Source organism: Oncorhynchus gorbuscha, linkage group LG03 (genome assembly GCF_021184085.1).
Source record: "Oncorhynchus gorbuscha isolate QuinsamMale2020 ecotype Even-year linkage group LG03, OgorEven_v1.0, whole genome shotgun sequence".
In the NCBI taxonomy this organism is placed as follows: domain Eukaryota; kingdom Metazoa; phylum Chordata; class Actinopteri; order Salmoniformes; family Salmonidae; genus Oncorhynchus; species Oncorhynchus gorbuscha.
Window position 1 is genome coordinate 71,862,564 of NC_060175.1, and position 20,623 is coordinate 71,883,186.

General features: G+C 43.8%; 1 protein-coding gene across 2 annotated transcripts in view; it reads right to left on the reverse strand.

The window, feature by feature from the left end:
• Window positions 1-4,449: 4,449 nt before the first annotated feature.
• mtor (mechanistic target of rapamycin kinase) overlaps window positions 4,450-20,623 on the reverse strand; it is a 129,164-nt gene continuing 112,990 nt past the window's right edge. For both annotated transcript variants that reach the window (XM_046343612.1, XM_046343611.1), the window contains exons 38-58: window positions 18,233-18,350; window positions 17,548-17,745; window positions 17,184-17,284; window positions 16,267-16,363; window positions 15,920-16,018; window positions 15,671-15,793; window positions 14,107-14,289; window positions 13,658-13,792; window positions 12,650-12,824; window positions 11,024-11,159; window positions 10,720-10,867; window positions 10,261-10,383; window positions 9,871-9,953; window positions 9,598-9,670; window positions 8,264-8,338; window positions 7,888-8,023; window positions 7,695-7,760; window positions 7,514-7,594; window positions 6,383-6,463; window positions 6,185-6,290; window positions 4,450-5,908 (exon numbers count right to left, since the gene is read on the reverse strand). In XM_046343612.1, the coding sequence (XP_046199568.1) occupies window positions 5,893-5,908; window positions 6,185-6,290; window positions 6,383-6,463; window positions 7,514-7,594; window positions 7,695-7,760; window positions 7,888-8,023; window positions 8,264-8,338; window positions 9,598-9,670; window positions 9,871-9,953; window positions 10,261-10,383; window positions 10,720-10,867; window positions 11,024-11,159; window positions 12,650-12,824; window positions 13,658-13,792; window positions 14,107-14,289; window positions 15,671-15,793; window positions 15,920-16,018; window positions 16,267-16,363; window positions 17,184-17,284; window positions 17,548-17,745; window positions 18,233-18,350 (2,353 nt within the window). In that variant the 3' untranslated portion in view covers window positions 4,450-5,892. The remainder of the gene's footprint in view (window positions 5,909-6,184; window positions 6,291-6,382; window positions 6,464-7,513; window positions 7,595-7,694; window positions 7,761-7,887; window positions 8,024-8,263; window positions 8,339-9,597; window positions 9,671-9,870; window positions 9,954-10,260; window positions 10,384-10,719; window positions 10,868-11,023; window positions 11,160-12,649; window positions 12,825-13,657; window positions 13,793-14,106; window positions 14,290-15,670; window positions 15,794-15,919; window positions 16,019-16,266; window positions 16,364-17,183; window positions 17,285-17,547; window positions 17,746-18,232; window positions 18,351-20,623) is intronic.

Below are 20,623 nucleotides of genomic sequence, written 5' to 3' on the forward strand. Positions count from 1 at the left end.
TTGCCGAGGTTCAGCTTGAGGTGGTGATCCGTCATCCACACTGATATGTCTGCCAGACATGCAGAGATGCGATTCGCCACCTGGTCATCAGAAGGGGGAAAGGAGAAGATTAATTGTGTGTCGTCTGCATAGCAATGATAAGAGAGACCATGTGAGGTTATGACAGAGCCAAGTGACTTGGTGTATAGCGAGAATAGGAGAGGGCCAAGAACAGAGCCCTGGGGGACACCAGTGGTGAGAGCGCGTGGTGAGGAGACAGATTCTCGCCACGCCACCTGGTAGGAGCGACCTGTCAGGTAGGACGCAATCCAAGCGTGGGCCGCGCCGGAGATGCCCAACTCGGAGAGGGTGGAGAGGAGGATCTGATGGTTCACAGTATCGAAGGCAGCCGACAGATCTAGAAGGATGAGAGCAGAGGAGAGAGAGTTAGCTTTAGCAGTGCGGAGCGCCTCCGTGATACAGAGGAGAGCAGTCTCAGTTGAATGACTAGTCTTGAAACCTGACTGATTTGGATCAAGAAGGTCATTCAGAGAGAGATAGCGGGAGAGCTGGCCAAGGACGGCACGTTCAAGAGTTTTGGAGAAAAAAGAAAGAAGGGATACTGGTCTGTAATTGTTGACATCGGAGGGATCGAGTGTAGGTTTTTTCAGAAGGGGTGCAACTCTCGCTCTCTTGAAGACGGAAGGGACGTAGCCAGCGGTCAGGGATGAGTTGATGAGCGAGGTGAGGTAAGGGAGAAGGTCTCCGGAAATGGTCAGGAGAAGAGAGGAGGGGATAGGGTCAAGCGGGCAGGTTGTTGGGCGGCCGGCCGTCACAAGACGAGAGATTTCATCTGGAGAGAGAGGGGAGAAAGAGGTCAGAGCACAGGGTAGGGCAGTGTGAGCAGAACCAGTTGTGTCGTTTGACTTAGCAAACGAGGATCGGATGTCGTCGACCTTCTTTTCAAAATGGTTGACGAAGTCATCTGCAGAGAGGGAAGAGGGGGGGGGGGGCGGAGGATTCAGGAGGGAGGAGAAGGTGGCAAAGAGCTTCCTAGGGTTAGAGGCAGATGCTTGGAATTTAGCGTGGTAGAAAGTGGCTTTAGCAGCAGAGACAGAGGAGGAAAATGTAGAGAGGAGGGAGTGAAAGGATGCCAGGTCCGCAGGGAGGCGAGTTTTCCTCCATTTCCGCTCGGCTGCCCGGAGCCCTGTTCTGTGAGCTCGCAATGAGTCATCGAGCCACGGAGCGGGAGGGGAGGACCGAGCCGGCCTGGAGGATAGGGGACATAGAGAGTCAAGGGATGCAGAGAGGGAGGAGAGGAGGGTTGAGGAGGCAGAATCAGGAGATAGGTGGGAGAAGGTTTGAGCGGAGGGAAGAGATGATAGGATGGAAGAGGAGAGAGTAGCGGGGGAGAGAGAGCGAAGGTTGGGACGGCGCGATACCATCCGAGTAGGGGCAGTCTCATAGCAAAGGGTCTGAATACTTATGTAAATGAGGTATTTCTGTTGTATGTAATAAATTGGCAACATTTATAAAAACCTGTTTTCAGTGTCATTATGGGGTATTGTGTATAGATTGATGATAAAATATTTGTATTTAATCGGTTTTAAGATAACGCTGTAACGTTACAAAATGTGGAAAAAGGGAAGGGATCTGACTGTGCCATAAATATCATGCAAAACTTCTGAAGTAGAGATCAACATTCTTCAGTAATGCAAACACAAATAATGATATTGAAAGCAAAACCTAAACACAATATTATTGGGAGCAAAAATGATAATATTAAGTGAAAAAGATTATGCAAGGAAATACATTTGAAATGCAAGAAGTGGGGGGGGTGGCACACTTCCCTCAATATCAAATCCCAATGCTCCGGGGCAGTGACGACAATACCCTGTGTATGGTGACATTTTTGGGATGGGACGTTAAACGGATGTCCTGATTCTTGGCACTTGAAAGACCAGGGGTGTTAACCCCAGTGTCCTGGCTAAATTACCAACCTGGCCCCATTCCATCATGGCCATCTAATCATCTACCTCACTCATAATTGGCATAGATCACTCCTCACCTCTCCACCATGTGTTTGCTGTGCATTACCCAAGCGGGTTCCACACATTGGTGGTGGATGAGGAGAGTTTCCCACTTACTAAACACAGCAAAAAATCAAACGTCCCTTTTTCAGGACCCTGTCTTTCAAAGAAATTCGTAAAAATCCAAATAACCTCACAGGTCTTCATTGTAAAGGGTTTAAACACGGTTTCCTATGCTTGTTCAATGAACCATAAACAGTTAATGAACATGCACCTGTGGAACGTTCGTTAAGACACTAACAGCTTACAGACGGTAGGCAATTAAAATGTAGGACACTAAAGAGGCCTTTCTACAGACTCTGAAAAACACCAAAAGAAAGATGCCCAGTGTCCCTGCTCATCTGCGTGAACACGCCTTTGGCATGCTGCAAGGAGGCATGAGGACTGCAGATGTGACCAGGGCTATAAATTGCGATGTCCGTACTGTGAGATGCCTAAGACAGTGCTACAGGGAGACAGGACGGACAGCTGATCGTCCTTGCAGTGGCAGACCACGTGTAACAACACCTGCACAGGATCATCCGAACATCACACCTGCGGGACAGGTACAGGATGGCAACAACAACTGTCCGAGTTACACCAGGAACGCACAATCCCTCCATTAGTGCTCAGACTGTCCGCAATAGGCTGAGAAAGGCTGGACTGAGGACTTGTAGGCCTGTTGTAAGGCAGGTCCTCACCAGACATCACCGGCAACGGCGCCTGTGGGCACAAACCCATCATCGCTGGACCAGACAGGATAGGCAAAAAGTGCTCTTTGCTGACGAGTCGCGGTTTTGTCTCACCAGGGGTGATGGTTGGATTCTCGTTTATTGTTGAAGGAATGAACATTACACTGAGGCCTGTGCTCTGGAGCGGGATCGATTTGGAGGTGGATGGTCCGTCAAGGTCTGGGGCGTTGTGTCACAGCATCATCGGACTGAGCTTGTTGTCATTGCAGGCATTTTCAACGCTGTGCTTTACAAGGAAAGACTGCCTCCTCCCTCATGTGGTACCTTTCCTGCAGGCTCATCCGGACATGACCCTGCAGCATGACAATGCCACCAGCCATACTGCTCGTTCTGTGCGTGATTTCCTGTAAGACAGAAATGTCAGTGTTCTGCCATGGCCAGCGTAGAGCCCGGATCTCAATCCCATTGAGCACGTCTGGGAGCTGTTGGATCGGAGGATGAGGGCTAGGGCCATTCCCCCCCAGAAATGTCCGGAATCTTGCAGATGCCTTGGTGGAAGAGTGGGGTAACATCTCAAAGCAAGAACTGGCCATTTTAAACATATTTAATATATATTTCACCTTTATTTAACCAGGTAGGCCAGTTGAGAACAAGTTATCATTTACAACTGCGACCTGGCCAAGATAAAGCAAAGCAGTGCGACACAAACAACAGAGTTACACATGGAATAAACAAAGGTACAGCCAATAACACAAATCTGGTGCGGTCTATGAGGAGATGCACTGCAGTACTTAATGCAGCTGGTGGCCACACCAGATACTGACTGTTACTTTTGATTTTGACCCCCCCCTTTGTTCAGGGAAACATTACTCCATTTCTGTTAGTCACATGTCTGTGGAACTTGTTCAGTTTATGTCTCAGCTGTTGAATCTTACGTTCATACGGACGTTTATTTTTTTGCTAGGGTTAGAAAGGTGCTATATACATCTTTTCAATCAATCCATTCTGTGTAAGCAGGGTTTAGAGGTGTAGATGATGCATCCCCAGTGGTCAACCAGTTTAGGAGTGATAGTTCATCTTCATGTTATAAGTGCCATGGGATTTTTTTATGACCAGTGAGAAAGATGAGAGTAAAGGGTGCCCCCTACTGATCCTCTAACACACTTCCAGCTACATCTGGTCTCCCATCCAGAGACCGACCCAGTAGTGGGATGCAGGGTGCTATGCTGATAGAATGAATGTGCCAAAACTTACAACTGCCCCCAAAACAATTTCATTCAAAAAAGGAGGTGTTTAATCACAATCGCATTTACATTAAAAATGTTTCAGTGAAAACTTTACTTTTTTATTAACTAATTTGTTAGCACATGTAAAATGTTTTTCTTGCAACTATGATTTCTTTGCTCAATATTTTGGGTTTATATTTTGCTTGCAATATATATATTTTTGTTCTCGACTTCAGAAGTTTTGCTTGGTATTTATAGCAGAAAAAGGAACTCCATACACTGGTGGATGAAAACAACATTTTCTAAAAAATAAAACAAAATGTACAGAAACTCCCTGCAATCTAATATGAACATTTCATGACCTTAGGACCAAGAAAATGGATTTAAAATAGCTTCTGAAGTTTCATAATTGTATGTTCGTTAATAATGATGGTTATGATATGTAAAGGCAATGAACATTTAAGCATACAAAGAGCACAAGACAAGTATCAATAGATCTTTATTTATTGGCATAGAATTATGCATGCAACCATTTTAAATCAAATACTCCCATTCATATTCTATCATGGGACACCCTTCAATAATGTTTAAATTAGCAAAAGGCATACAGTATGTTACTCAAATAGTCACATTAACACACAATAATACAATGGACTAGTGGTCTATGAAGGACTATGAAGCAGATGCAACAAGTTAAATAAAGAAAATGTTTAACTTGTTACAAATATGGCCACAGTAGAAAGCATTAGCATGATGACAGTGACATAATTAAACACTGGGCAGCACTTCGTCTTTACAGCCAGCGCTTTGAGCAATAAGCACTAGAAAATAACCAGGGCCTCGTTTCCCAAAGCCATCGTCAGAACCTTCGTACAATGTATCTTTAGTAGCCGTGCTGTTTCCCCAAAACATTGTCACTAAAGTTCCACTTGAAAACGCTTGTTATTTACTGACTACCTCAGACCACTGGTAGAACAGCTGAGTGCGTTGTTAGATGCTTCTTTGCCATTCCACGTCACTTCATACACAGAAGATCTCCGCTGTAGTCAACTTCAAAACAAAGTTGACTACAAATACAAAGTCGCCAATGTCTTTGCAATTGTTACAAACAAGCGAAGAATAAAACATGGCTTCAAATGAAAACTGAGATGACTGCAAAATAGAAATACATTATAGGCTACATTGAAATAAATGTTATGTTCAATCAATTTAATTATATTTAGCTAATTCTAGGCTACTGTCTATAATTTTTGCTACAATATATTTGTGCGCATGTGCCAAATCTCAATTTTGTGGGTTATTATAGGGTAAGCATTTAGAATAAGCTGCCTCAATATTTGCCGCCATAGGTGGTAATATCAAGCAGCTGATCTGTCATCAGTATTGTGTAATAATTTTAATGCTAAGGTTAGACCTGAATGGAAAAAGCTGATTCGAGAGCAAGAAATGCTTTTCTTTCGATCCAATAAGTATCGACATGGTCTAACGACGCACTTAGTGAACATTCTCTCTACATGCTTGTTTGGGAAATACTTTAAAACATGGCTCATAAATAACGAGGCATCTGACACGATCATTGTAATGCTTAAGTTACATCGCAACTGGGAAACGAGGCCCAGGTTGTTACCTTGTACAGTACATAATTGTAGCTGTTACCTTTACATGGTATTACATCCTGGGATTAAATGTTACATGGGTCATTACTTAAAACTAAGGATTTGGCGCTAATTTCATTAAATTGGAAGTAATTAGCTAAGTGAATGTAAAATGCTTGAAACCAAGTAAGCATGGCATAATTTGATACAGATCTTTGGAAATGTAATTCCTTGCCATGGACCATCTCTCACAAATGAACCACATAGTTACCAAGTAAGTTCATGGTTACTTGATGAAAACAGGCTGTGTAACTCTTCAAGTGTAGCTCTTCTACCAAAATGGACACCTGGGGGATGCAAAACAATACAAGTTCAGTGACCATTGTTAAAAAAGTTCCCAACATAAGCCACAAATAGGTTAGGCTAACTAATGCTAACTAATAGTACTAGGCTAACTGCTGCAAACTAACAGCGCTAGTCTAACTGATGCTAACTAACAGTACTTTGCTAGCAGAATCTCACTAAGAGTACTAGGCTAACTGATGCCAACTTATAGTATTTGTCTGATGCTAACTAACAGTAGGCTAACTGATGCTAACTAACAACAAACAGATCATACTGACCATCCAATATAACACTGGCATAGGTTCTCGTGCGACGTCGCCTGCTTGATGAGGAGCTCCACTTGAGTTGGCACATCCAGAGTCTCATCGTGTGAGAAATCACGCCCTGATGGGGAAAAGCAATACATATTAGTCAATGAATGCTAATATGCTAGCATATCCTAGCATTTTTAGTTACATGTGTAGGGAAAGACTTACCAGTCAGCTTGTCTCGTACTCTGTTGATAATCTGGATAGCCTTTTTATTCAGGGCCTCAGGCTGGACAGTGCCATCTCCAACTGATGGGAGAGGAACACAGTGATGACTGACACACTAACATTTGAGGAAATATTTGGGCCAAAAATAAGCAAAGATAGTACTTCCCAATACCAATATCCTCCACAATCCTTTGTTGAGGAAAGAAAAACCCATAGAAGCTACATGCCACTCAGCAACTATTCATAGCTGTGTTTTAACACAGGAAGCGCCAAGAGCGTCATGCCGAGAGTGTCATGTCCCACACCCCCGTCCTTGAAATAAGTATATTTAACACACGTATGTTGTTCACAAAGAGAATTTGCCCCTCATTCACCGCCAGTCAGCCGGCGCAGCTGATGGCCCATCGAAATTACACCTAAACTATATTGAAACTAATTTCACACTGATGGGTGAAAATATTATCAATTGTCAAATGTATATGAAGAGATGAGCAGCTTGAAATTGACACAGAGGCAAGAAAACAGAGCTCCAAAAATACACTTTTTCAAATACTTATACAGTTAGTTAGATTCAGGTAAGACATTTTGATTTCTATATAGCATCAGACAGAGCAGAAAGAGCAGTTTCTAGAACACGTAGCTTTGCCAAATAACAAAACAATGTAAGAGGTGAGCTCTATTTCAAAATACCACTTTTTCTAAGAATGACCATTGTTTTATGCGCTAAAAAAACGTGAGCATGCGGCAGCATATAGAAATACATTTTCTTATTTCCATAATGCTTCTTAAGACCCGCCAAAACAAAATTATAATAGATTTCTTTGTGATGGAAAACATTTTTTTTATAGCTTACAGTAAAATAAGGTTTTGAAAATACTATTATGTTCTTCATATTCTAATGTTACCAAAGACCTTCATAAACATAACCAAATGATAATTTGTCCAATAGCATATATGAAATGTATTTATTAGACTGTTAGAATGTTAAAGTCCAAAAGACAAGTCATTGGTTTGAAGTGGGGTCCCTCGAGGCCCACCATTTCTAGCGTTAACAAACATAGCCACCATAGAAACTACTAGGAATGTTAGCCTCATGCAATTTTACAGTATTGGCATGAGCCAAAGACTCACGGAAGGAATGAATGGATTCAGGCACGGTAGTTCCTGGTTTCTTGTGTGTGGTCTCACCAAGGTCGATCCCCTCCAGTGCTTCTGCATTGGACAACAGACACGGCACAGAAAGATGCATTCAGTCTGGAAACATTCCAGATGTTGTTAGTGACACAAAATGGATGTCTTGTTTCACACTCACCGACTGATTGTCCAGCAGTGTAGGAGTCAGTTCTGGTCCTGGATCGCTTGTTTCCCTTGGTGTTCGCTGTGGACCACAAAGAAAGAGAGGGCTCAATTGTTTGCTGGGTTGTTGATTTCAGATGGTTTAAAGATATTTCAGTGTTTAAGATGCTTTCAAGATGTTTTGAGGCGTATCGGAGTGGTTTCCTTACTGTCCATCAGTCTCCAGTTGAGCAGTGGGTCGTAGACAAAGGCCTCCAGTACGGCCATGACACTGTCCCTGTGCTCCCTCAGCACCTCCATAACCGTGTGACATGTGATCCTGTAGTTCCCATCCAGCCCTGTCACCTGACCAACACACACAGGAGAGGGACACATTGATTGACAGAACAGAGGGGGGAGTTTTATTGTCTGTTCTGATTGGTAATTGTAGCCTGGGTGCCAGCCGGAAATCTTTGCTTCGCTCCTCAAGTCTGCAGTGCAAACCCTCAATTGAGTTGCAGGATTAAGTGCCCTCTATGACAGAGGCAAATGTGAACGATTGACAAGAGTATGTCAAATAAAACCATTGAGAGTTATTCTTCCTACCTCCATGGCGTTCGTCAGCATTCTTGTCAGTCTGAAAGGAATCTTCTCCGGGAACTTCTCCCTGGTCATGGCAACCTGTAGTGGGAAAAACATTTATAAAACATTGACAACATTCACAGATACACTACATGACCAAAGGTATGTGGACACCTGCTATGTGAACATCTCATTCCAAAATCATGGGCATTAATATGGAGTTGGTCCCTCCTTTGCTGCTATAACAGCCTCCACTCTTCTGGAAAGGCTTTCCACTAGATGTTGGAACATTGCTGCAGGGATTTGCTTCCATGCAGCCACAAGATCATTAGTGATGTCGGGAACTGATGTTGAGCGATTAGGCCTGGCTTCGCAGTCGGCATTCCAATTAATCCAAAAGGTGTTCGATGGGGTTGAGGTCAGGCCAGTCAAGTTCTTCCACACTGATCTCAACAAACCATTTCTGTTATAGACCTCGCTTTGTGCACAGGGCTCTTGCCATGCTGAAACAGGAAAGGGCCTTCCCAAAACGGTTGCCACAAAGTTGGAAGCACAGAATCATCTAGAATGTAATTGTATGCTGTAGCGTTAATATTTCTCAACTGGAACTAAGGGGCCTGAACCATGAAAAACAGCCCCAGACCATTATTACTCCACCAAACTTTACAGTTGGCACTATGCATTCGGGCAGGTAGCGTTCTCCTGGCATCCGCCAAACCCAGATTCGTCCGTTGGACTGCCAGATGGTGAAGTGTGATTCATCACTCCAGAGAAAGTGTTTCCAATGGCGGCAAGCGTTACACCACTCCAGCCGAGGCTTGGCATTGAACATGTTGATCTTAGGCTTGTGTGCGGCTGCTCGGCTATGGAAACTCATTTCACGAATCACCTAATGAACAGACGTTGCTTACAGAGGCAGTTTGGAACTTGGTAGCAACCGAGGACAGACAACTTTTTACGGGCTACGAGCTTCAGCACTTGGCGATCCCATTCTGTAAGCTTGTGTGACCTACTACTTTGCGGCTGTGCCGTTGTTGCTCCTCGACGTTTCCAATTCACAATAACAGCACATACAGTTGACAAGGGCAGATCTAGGAGGACAGAAATTTGATGAACTGACTTGTTGGAAAGGTGGCATCCTATGACGATGCCATATTGAAAATCACTGAGCTCTTCAAGGCCATCCTACTGCCAATGTTAGTCTATGGCGATTGCATGGCTGTGTGCTCGATTTTATACACCTGTCAGCAACCGGTGTGGCTGAATTAGCCGAATCCACTCATTTGAAGGGGGGTCCACATACTTTGTATAAATAGTGTACATTCAGTCAGGTTCTGATTTTGGAGGCCCCTGCTCACCTCAAAGCAATCCCCAAAATCAATGTGGAGGATCTTGCCACTTAGTCTGTCCAACATCAAGTTGGATGGATGCCTGTAGAGGAAATGGAGAGAAACTGAGTGAGGGTAGTCTACACACTGGACCACATATTTATTTTCATGCCAATGATACTTTGTATGTTCTGTTGTATGTTCTGTTCAATAAATATGCTCCAATACACCTGCAAAGCAAGATGATTTCACTTTTTAAACATCTGCTACCACTGCTGAACTTTTATTGGTGGAGAGCCTCACCTGTCTCCCAGGCCCAGGATGTAGCCCACCATTGACATCACAGCCAGGGACCGTGTGTAATTGGTCCTCCTGTCAAACCAAACCTGAGAAGAAGACCAGGAGTTAACATAACACTACATTGCGTCCCTGCAACAGAAAGCAGAACTAAGATATTTCAGGTATTTCTGAGCCACATTCTTCAAAAAACCATGAGGAAATTGAAATGATCACTAAATTGTTACAGATACCACCTTTAATTAGTCTTCAGCAGCCTTATATAGAGTGGTCAGTTGTTAGCTATAACACCTAATGACGTGCTACGTCAGACTGCTTACAGCCATATGAAGGGTGGTAAAACAGGGGTACGTCAGTCTTATGACAACTGTCTGTAAGCCTGAAACAGGGTTTTACCTCAGAGCTGGGGCTCTTCAGCCACAGCAGCTTGGCCAGGTCGTCTCCGGCCGTGTTGTTGACGGCGTGCTCAAACACCTCCACCTTCTCCATCAGGGTCAGGTGATCATAGTCTGGAGCCATCTAACAAACATACATACCACAACATCAAGATGGCACAACCTTTGGTAGTAAAATAGAACCTCATTGTCAATTTGTTTAACGGTTTTCAATTCACGGATAAATCATTTATTGTCTTTTCATTTTTTTTTTACTTGAGACTTGACATTTAAGAGTAGTGGACAAGTAACAACATTCATATTATATTGTGTATAAAAGTGTACATTCCCTTCAACTTCATGGCTAATCAACAGATGGTTAGTAATAGCAAGTGCACTGTTCAGTGTACACCATGTCTAAAAAGCTCCATTCTGAACAGGGTGTGTGTGAACTGCTAATGTGATAGTTCCTGGTTCTTACCCTGAGCATAATGCGGTGCTCGATGTTGAGCAGGATCTTCTTCTTCTCCCGGTAGTCTCTGATGAGGGCGTGGAGGGTGTCGCAGTGAGGCACCCAGCCAATTAGACCAGAGTTGGTGGACAGGGGAATTACTGCGTAGCGCTGAATGCTGAGAGAGGGACACAATACACAAAAATAGTAACCAGGAAATTATATTTTTTACAGAAGCACAGCAGACACCGAGAATCAATCAATCAATCAATCTCACACCCTCCCGATGGCAATAATCCAGCCATTAATCTTGAAATGTGTGTGTACTGTCTACCTGAGGTTTTTGCGTAGAGAGGCTGGGTCATTGGCCAGCAGTGTGTTAACCAGGCCAAAGAGTTGCATGACCCTCTCGTCCTGCCGCAGGTCCTCATGGCCCTTCAGGAGGAACATGAACTCATGGCCATTGCTGCCTGCAGGGGGCACCACAAACACAGGTCAACTCTCAGACCGTGGCTTTCATTCAACTGGCATCTGAGAGTAGGAGTGCTGATCTAGGATCAGTTTAGCTTTTTAGATGGTAATGAATTAGACTGCATGGATAGGGGGGGGCCTGATTGTAGAACAGCACTCCTGCTCTGAGAGGCTTGTTGATACATATAGCCCCTGAACTCCTATGCATGCGAATTAGTGTAAAATTCTGTTTATCACTTTACAATGACAGTGGGATGAAACATTCTGTTGCGGGATAATCCTTTGTTATCACATTGCTCAACTGCAGAGGACAATAATGGTATTATACACAGGTAGATGGCATGACACATACCACATATTGATTATACTTCTGACTCAGTAAATTACTCCTCCATCTTTTGATGACCTGACTTGTGTGATCTTTAGGGCGGTCAGAGTTAATCACCTTTAGTAATTTATGTTATTTTTATTGTGATTAATCGCATTGTCTGAAAGTGTTCAAAAATCACTGAAAACATCCCAAATACATCATCTCTACAGCTGAAAACAATGGACTGTGAAAACAGGTTACAACTGAGGGTAAAGAAAGTGTGCTTTCTCAATTTACCCAATTTTGCTAACCGTTACTTGAGACAAAATCAAGACGTCAATATTCGTGTGCAATTTTTTTGTATGAAAATCTTAAATTACAACTGAATTTGGGCAAATTCAAATTGTGAGAATAATCACAGCAAATCCTGCGATTAACTCGATTAAATGTTATCGTTTAATAGCCCTAGACACTCATCTTTAAACAAATGGGATTTAAAAAAAATCTAATACCCTTAGTACTATGATGGTCATACTTAGTTGGCTAACTCCTTGTGTAGTTAGCCAATACTCCCAAAGGACTCAGTAGGACAATGGGCCTGTAGTCCACTGTCCCCACTAATCGTATTCCCTCTTGATTCATTTCCATCAATGGTAAATGGTGGGTGTAATCATAGAAATAAGAATGAATAGAATGGGCTTGGAAGCTCAAACACTGGCAACTGACTGCCAAGCTCACGGGTAGCCTCGCAATGACTGCCTGGTATTGTGACTAAATAAATGCCTTTGTATTTTGGAATATTCCATCAACTGATGCTGGATTGCCATAGTAATGTAGAACGTTCATTCAAATGATGCTAACTGATGTGGCTCATGATAATGGAATCCAATTTGCTCAAATCACAGCACAGATTAAGGGAACAGGAAAGGGGGATACCTAGTTAGTTGTACAACTGAATGCATTCAACTGAAATGTGTTTTCCACATTTAATTAAAGGGTACACTTCCTGTTTTTGCTTCCTTACATGGGTACACACAAAATGGCTGCCAGTCCACCCATTGTGTCATCATCATTGAAAGATGCCCTTTCTTTGAATTATTATTGGCCTCGTGGTTGGTTGTCTTACCCATGTAGGTGAGTCTGCGGGGACATTGTTTGGAGGTTATGTGGTTGTCTTACCCATGATGGTGAGTTTACGCGGCCGCTGCTTGGAGGTGATGACCTGCAGCGAGGGGGCGATGGACTGGATGCGGATGATGGGCTGGTTGGGGTCGTAGGTCCCCGGCACGGCCAGCTCCAGGTCCCTGCACATCAGCAGCTTGGGGGACACGTACTGCAGCTCCAAGGAGGTCAGCTTGGGACACAGGAAGGAATGGATGGGGGAGGGATCAATGGATAAAATAATGGATAGATGAGGGGAGCGAGAGAGAGGAGGGAGATCAGATTACTGCCAGATGAAAGGGTTCATTGTGCCGTGTTCCAACCGTCACTCTGCCTCTTTCAGTCTCTCACTCCGTCTTTCACTGTCACCACTTTAACCGTCTGTCTCTTTTGCTCGTGCACTGTCTAGACAGGTCCTCCTAGGAAAGGCATCTCATCTCAATGGGTTCACCTGTATAAATAAAGGATACAAGACTGCCCCACTGGTGTACTCTTTTCACTTGACTCTGAAGGAGTTTTGCTATTGTTGGCCTATTACAGTGAAATACTGTAGCGATGAGAAGACATTTGGCTTAACTTGGAACAACAACTGAGACAGACGCAACACCTAGGAAGCGCTATTTATTTTCCACTAACAGCCACTTCAGGATCCTTGCTGAATGGGTTGCATTGTTTCAGGATGCTGACATGACCTAGATATATCAGTTTACAGTGTCAAGGGATAAATGAACATGGGCCTTAACAAGAGTAGCAAAATAACATCTCATAGCTCTGAAGAAAGATGTGAATGTAGCAATATACACTACCCACACATAACTGTTAGTGAGCCAACTTGACTCCTTTCACTGGATGCTTTAGTTTTTCAACTGGCACAACCAACGAAGGGCTGAATCCGAAGAGGAGAGAGATTCTTGAATTCAGACGAAGACTGGCAGATCTCCAATTGGCCTCAGTGTAGGAGTTACGTTACGAGACAGCCCAAACTGACTTCAGCAGAGTGTGTGTAGGTTGGTGTGATTCTCTCACCTGTGGTAGCTGCTTGGAGATCCGTCTGAAGACGTGGTAGTACAGATCCCACGCTTGGGTCAGGTCCTTCACGTTGCCCGAGCGCATGTACTTCCTGCACCAATCCTGGGCCTCCATGAGGTCCCTCCCGTAGGCCTGTCATAACACAGAGAACAGCAGCCAATTCACTTCACCTGTCCAGCCATTTACCTATAATCCAGGTTAAAGAGCACTACACATCATTGTCAATTGGTCATTTGACTGCGGGACTGATCCTAACTTTCAACTCATACACTTCCTCAATGTCTCCAATTGACATCTACATGGGATTTCTGCACATTTTCGAGATACACGCACATTTGTCAATCATTGTAACTTGGTAAATGAAATGTTAAAAAGAGGGAAAAATACATGAAAATAAAGACTATAAACATGACTTCAAAAAAGACAAAAGAAAACAAAAGACAGACCTGGTTGAAGGAGGTCTCTTTGAGGGTCTGCGGGCCCCTCTCCATCATGGCGTGAAGGGGCTCCAGCACAGCAAACATACCCTTCACGTTGCGCTCGCCAAAGTAGAGGCGGGAGGCCTCCTCCAGGCCCTCGTGCCACATCTCGTGCCACAGAATGGCCACCCGGATCAGTTCCTCGCTCACCTGGGGAGACAGGAAGTGACTCATGCCTTGGGAAACAAGTACATTTTCTTCAGATTTATTGAAAATGAAATACAGAAATATATCATTTACATAAGTATAAATATATCATTTACATAAGTATTCACACCCCTGAGTCAATACTCTGTAGAATCAGCTGTGAGTCTTTCTGGGTAAGCCTCTAAGAGCTTTCAACACCTGGATTGTGCAACATTTGCCCATTATTCTTTTCAAAATTCTTCAGGCCCTGTCAAATTCGTTGTTAATCATAGCTAGACAACAATTTTCAGGTCTTGCAATAGGTTTTCGAGTAGATTACGTCAATACTGTAACTCGGCCACTCAGGAACATTCACCGTCTTCTTGGTAAGCAACTGCAGTGTTTATTTGGCCTTGCGTTATTGGTTATTTTCCCAAAAGGTGAATTAATCACCCAGTGTGGTGGAAAGCAGATTGAACCAGGTTTTCCTCTAGGATTTTGCCTGTGCTTAGTTCCATTCAGTTTATTTTTTGAAACACTCCCCAGTCCTTAACAATTACAAGTATACCCATTAGATGAAGCAGCCACCACTATGCTTGAAAATATGGAGAGTGGTACTCAGTAATGTACTGTATTGTATTTGCCCAAAACATAACACTTTGTATTCAGGACAAAAAGTGAATTGTTTGCCTTGTTGCAAACAGGACGCATGTTTTGGAATATTTTTTATTCCGTACAGGCTTCCTTCTTTGTCAATTAGGTTAGTACTGTGGAGAAACTACAATGTTTATCCATCCTCAGTTTTCTCCTATCACAGCCGTTAAACTGTTTCAAGTCACCATTGGCATGGTGAAATCCCTGAACGGTTTCCACCCTCTCTTGCAACCAAGTTAGGAAAGAGACCTGTATTATAATTGTTTTTTTTAGGGGGTAGATAGATTGTAGCTTCCATCAATGTAGTTGTCTGCATCACTTCCAACCCCCATATACTTTTTTGCAAATATATATATGTATACACACTACTGTTTAAAAATTTGGGGTCACTCAGAATTTTCCTTGATTTTGTCCATTAAAATAACATCAAATTGATCAGAAATACAGTGTAGACAATGTCCATCCAAAGTGTAATTATTAACTTCACCATGCTCAAAGGTATATTCAATGCATGATTTTTATTTTATTACCCATCTACCAATGTTAAACAATATTATGTGACTTGTTAAGTAAATGTTTTACTCCTGAACTTATCCAAATGTTAAATTCAGGCTGTAACACAACAAAATGTAGAATAAGTCAAGGGGATACTTTCTGAAGGCTCTGTATGTCTAAATGGTAAAACAGACTGGAACCACTTGTTGCTGGCTGTACCGTGAGGTAGTGAGGTGCACCGACAGGAATCACGTACCATAATCGCCTGCTGGACCAGTGTATTGCAGTGCTCACACATGTTCTTGAGTATCTTGTTAGCAGCATTGTGGCGGGCAGTGGTGGTTGACTTGGAGGCCACGGTCAACGGATAGATTAAAGCCTAGAAGAGGGTAGGGGGGGGGTCGAGTGATCGAGAGGGAGGGAGAGTTAATCAACGCAATACCAGTTCAGAGATATGCGTCCTAGGCCATAGCTCCTAGCCTGGGTGCCAGCAGTATGTCATTACCTGGGGGTGGTAGCGCCCAATGTCGGTGAGCAGCTGGTGGATGAGGCGGCCAACCAGAGCACGGGGAGTGTCGATGCGGGCAATCAGCTGGGGGATCACCTGCAGACGAGGGGGCAAGAGAGGGAGACATCATTTTGTTAACACCCCGGAGCAATGCAATGCGGAATTACTATCCAGTAACTATTCAGTTACTATCATAAAAGATACTTTCTTGAATGACTATTTCATGGATGATTCATGGCCCAAAAACCAACATGGCCCCTGGGAATAATTCAGTTTTCTAGTACCCTTGACACAATGGACAGAACAATGAAAGCAAACCAAAAACATGCATGTGAGATGTGTACCTGTAGCCAGGTGTCTATCTGAATGGTTTTGATACCCTCTACCAGTGCCTCGTTGACTTCAGGCCAGTGTCCATAGTCAAACCAGAGGGTCAGGACCCTGGAGAAAGAAAACAGCATCATGTCAAAAACAGTCTCTTGAATCCATTGCATCTTTATTGACAGGTTCAGATGAAGAAAAAAAAACAACAACCACAGTTTCCCAGAATTTCAAACCGCATTCGAAGCAAAACAAATTGACACCAAGCAATCAAATGCGCGCAACGACACAAATTGGAATTGGAGCACGTCTCTCTGCCACCAGAGGGCTTCCTTTCCACATATTTCAACTCTGCGTCTATCAGTGTTGTCGGTTTGGGCTTTCAGACTACTGGCCTTCTCAGAGTAGGAGTGCTGATCTGGGAACAGGTGCTCCCTGTCCATCTAATCTTATTCATTATGATCTAAAAGGGATTTAGAAAAAGGGATTTATTTGACCTTTATTCACAAAGAGTCTTAAAAGGACACTCTTACTGACAGTTGTGGCTGCTTGGCGTGATGTATTGTTGTCTCTACCTTCTTGCCCTTTGTGCTGTTGTCTGTGCCCAATAATGTTTGTACCATGTTTTGTACTGCTACTATGTTGTGCTGCTGCCATGTTGTGTTGCTACCATGTTGTTGACATGTTGTGTTGCTACAATACTGTGTTTTCATGTGTTGTTGACTTGCTATGTTGTTGTCTTAGGTATCTCTTTATGTAGTGTTGTGTTGTCTCTCTTGTTGTGATGTGTGTTTTGTCCTATATTTATATTTGATTTATTTTTAATCCCAGCCCCTGTCCCCGCAGGAGGCCTTTTGGTAGGCCGTCATTGTAAATAAGAATTTGTTCTTAACTGACTTGCCTAGTTAAATATAGGCCCTGGCCCCATGTGGGGACTCACCTCAGGGTGTCCTGGAGGTTGTTCCCTCTGGAGAGGGAGATTGAGCGGAAGAAGCCCTGGACAGCAGGAACCGTGTAGAGGAGTAACGTCTTGGAGAGGTCCTGCACTCACCAAACAACAGAGGGAGAATGAGGAAAAGGAAGAATTGCAAATGATTGTACCTTGATTTCAGCAAGCAAGGCATTCAGTCATAGTCCTAACTCAAACATTCTCCCATTGACATAAACTTGTGATTTATGCAACATTTGAAGCACAGGTCTGTCAAGTTAGTTTGAAATTTGTCCGGTAGTGAATAGCGAAAGGGCTGGTTAGCGTTAGTGGACGAGTATGGTGAAGGAGAATCTAAGATGGCCGCCGCCCTCACCTCGTTGGCCTTCTTCTGGCCCGGCGAGGGCACAGGGCTGTGTTCAGTGCTGTCTACCTCGCTGTCGCTGTTGCTGGCCTCGCTATTTGCGCTGGTGCCGCTGACGTGGCGCTTCTTCTTCTTTTCGTCCCGGCCCTGGTTCTGGTGCTTGTAGTGCAGCACTGCCTCAAAGTTCATCACCGCCCATGCGTGCCAGGCCTGCGGAAAGAGGTATGCCAGGTGAAGAAATATATAGATTATTTTTATTTATTTATTATAAGACATAGAAAGTCTACATGTCGAAACATATGTTTGAACTTATGTTATCGCACTTAACACATCAACTTCCAGTCCGTTAGACAATTAGTTTCCAGTTTACTGAAGGATTACGTGAGATGTCCTGGAGGAGTCCCTGGGGAATGTTCTGGGTCTAAACAGATGTCAATCATGTTTTCGGTTGTTACGTAATAAGCTACTGAGAGATGTGAGGAGGGGGGGCTCTCAATAGAGGAAGAGCGTGGCTTTCCTGCAGTGTGGGAATGGGCCCATACAAGCCCTTGGTTCCTTTCAAATCAACTCATGTCTCTAATAACATACAAACCTTATGTTAAGTAAATGGGGGAGTCAGCACGAGGTCCACAGCGTGAATGCTGATGGGAGTGACAGGGGTTGGAGGGGAGTGGTTAAACGTGAGAGGGTCACTGACCTTGTACCAGTTGCGGTCGTGCTCCGTGGAGTGGTTGTAGTACTGCAGCACTTTGGGGATGGTGCTCTCATTAATGCCCTGAAGACTGAGCTGCCACTCACCCAGCTTCAGGAAGCACCTAGGAAAGGAGGGAAGGAGGGATTGAGGGGGAGAGAGAGAGAGGGATAGGGAGAGACAGTCTTGGTCACTATATAGATTGTCAGCAGAATACGGCCCACGCTCGTTGAGTGTCTCAGAGTAGGAGTGCTGATCTCGATTCAGGTCCTCTCCTATCCATGTAATCTTATTTGTTTGTGATCTGAAAGGCATTTTTTGTTGGGTAAAGTCACTGCAACATTCTGCCTACCCCTCGACAGAAATGTGATAACATTTGCCATTGCGCTTTCTTTTAGGAATGATCATGGCGCAGTTCCAACATCTCTTCCAAATCATACAGCAAATTAGGGAATTTTTATTACCATAGAAACGGAGGAAGTTTTCCAGGCGAGGTTATAGCGCTTGTTCATGACCGCACAAATATAATATGGCTCTGATTTATCAATGAAAACATGCGTGACAGTATATGTTGCGTGCGACAGTTTGATAAACGCATATAATTTGTGACGCATGCAAACCCAAGATCTCCACGCATGTCAGAATTTAGTACGGAATTTACACACTGTTGATAAATGAGCCCCCTGGTCCCAGATCAGCGCTCCTTTTCTGAGATGTTTGTGAATACGGGCCCAGGGCTGCATCAGAGTCTGATAAATTGCCTTAGCAACACACAATCATGTCAACAGCTATAAGGCCTGGTATGTGAGATGAAGCACTTACACTAAGTCTGTTACACTAGTTAGTTAGTGTGATGAATGCATTCAACGTGGTGTTTCCTGGCAGTCCATCTCCCCTCTCTAATGCCAGGCTCGTCCACACACTCCTCTCTACCATCTATTGCCTTGAATGGCCACTGACATGCTTATCTAGGCCTAAGGCCAAGATCTGTGGGACACTTCTGGAGAAAATGGATATTAACTGAATCCACGTTTAACTTTACTATGAGAAACGTCTGTTCTGTGGTGACAATTTTAAAAGTATGTTGGGGAAGTTATCTTATACAATATGCTCGTTGTCATCACAAGTTGTCTGGGGGAGTTGGCAATGGATGTTCAACGCAGTACTAGTGCAACCGCTTAAAATAGAAGAGAATGATGGGAAAACGTGGAAATCGCGCAAAGACATTTATCATACTTAGGCGTCATTACTAAAAGCAGTGGCGCATTAGCTACTGAAAGGTTTTGGCATCACTTAAGTGATTTTCAATGTTTTATATTGGTGGTGAGTGTGAGGGAACATTGCCTCGTGGTCGGTCTTCCCAGTGGTTGTGCTTGCCATATCAATCATCATAAAAAAAAACACAGACACTCGAGGCAAACTGCCAAATAATCGAGTCGTGTTTGATTTACATGGGCCAAGCTCGTGATTGGTTTATAACACGCCCGACCAGGAACTGGCGAATCCTGCGCAGGCATCCGTCCCTCAGCTCCTAACTGTACACTGCACCCGTTTCCAGAAAGCACTTCTAATAAATGATCCATTAGCATTGCGTAACGCTGCGGAGCGCTTTTTCCATGTGAAAATACAGTACTGGTTCAGTTCACCTCTAACAAACCGCTTCAGGGAAAAACACAGTAAAACCGTCTGCATGGGAGAACCACTAGTGCCAGAAGTGCTTCTCTGTTACCACAGGAACTCAGACCGGAGATTGCAGGTCTTATCATGATCATTGCGTCGTAACATGCAAATACATATCGCTGAAATTACAATGAATTATTTCGGTGTGTGTGTGCGTGTGTGTATAGACCAGGTGTACGCCATTCCACAGTGCCAACCCATTTGCAGGAAAGTGTGTCAGCACGTCTGGAATAAAACAGTGGAGACAAACATTCCACAGACAAATAGAATCTGGAAGGGCAACAGCAAGTATGAAACACTCCTGGTTTCCTGTTAGCTTGTTGCCTCAAGAATTATGAGGTATGTATATTGTGTGTATGTATGTGTGTTTGTGTGCATTGTGTGTGCGCCTCTAAGATGAGTGTTTTACTGTAAGAAGGCTCGTCTCCTGTGTGTGTGTGTGTGTGTGTGTGTGTGTGTGTGTGTGTGTGTGTGTGTGTGTGTGTGTGTGTGTGTGTGTGTGTGTGTGTGTGTGTGTGTGTGTGTGTGTGTGTGTGTGTGTGTGTGTGTGTGTGTGTGTGTGTGTGTGTGTGTGTGTGTGTGTGTGTGTGTGTGTGTGTGCTTGTCTGCTGACCAAAGTTTCAATACATCCAACCCATAAAGCTCAAGCACAGTTTTTTTTAACCCCTGGTTGTGTTCATTTGGAGGCTAACGTGAAACACAGTATTTTACTGAGTA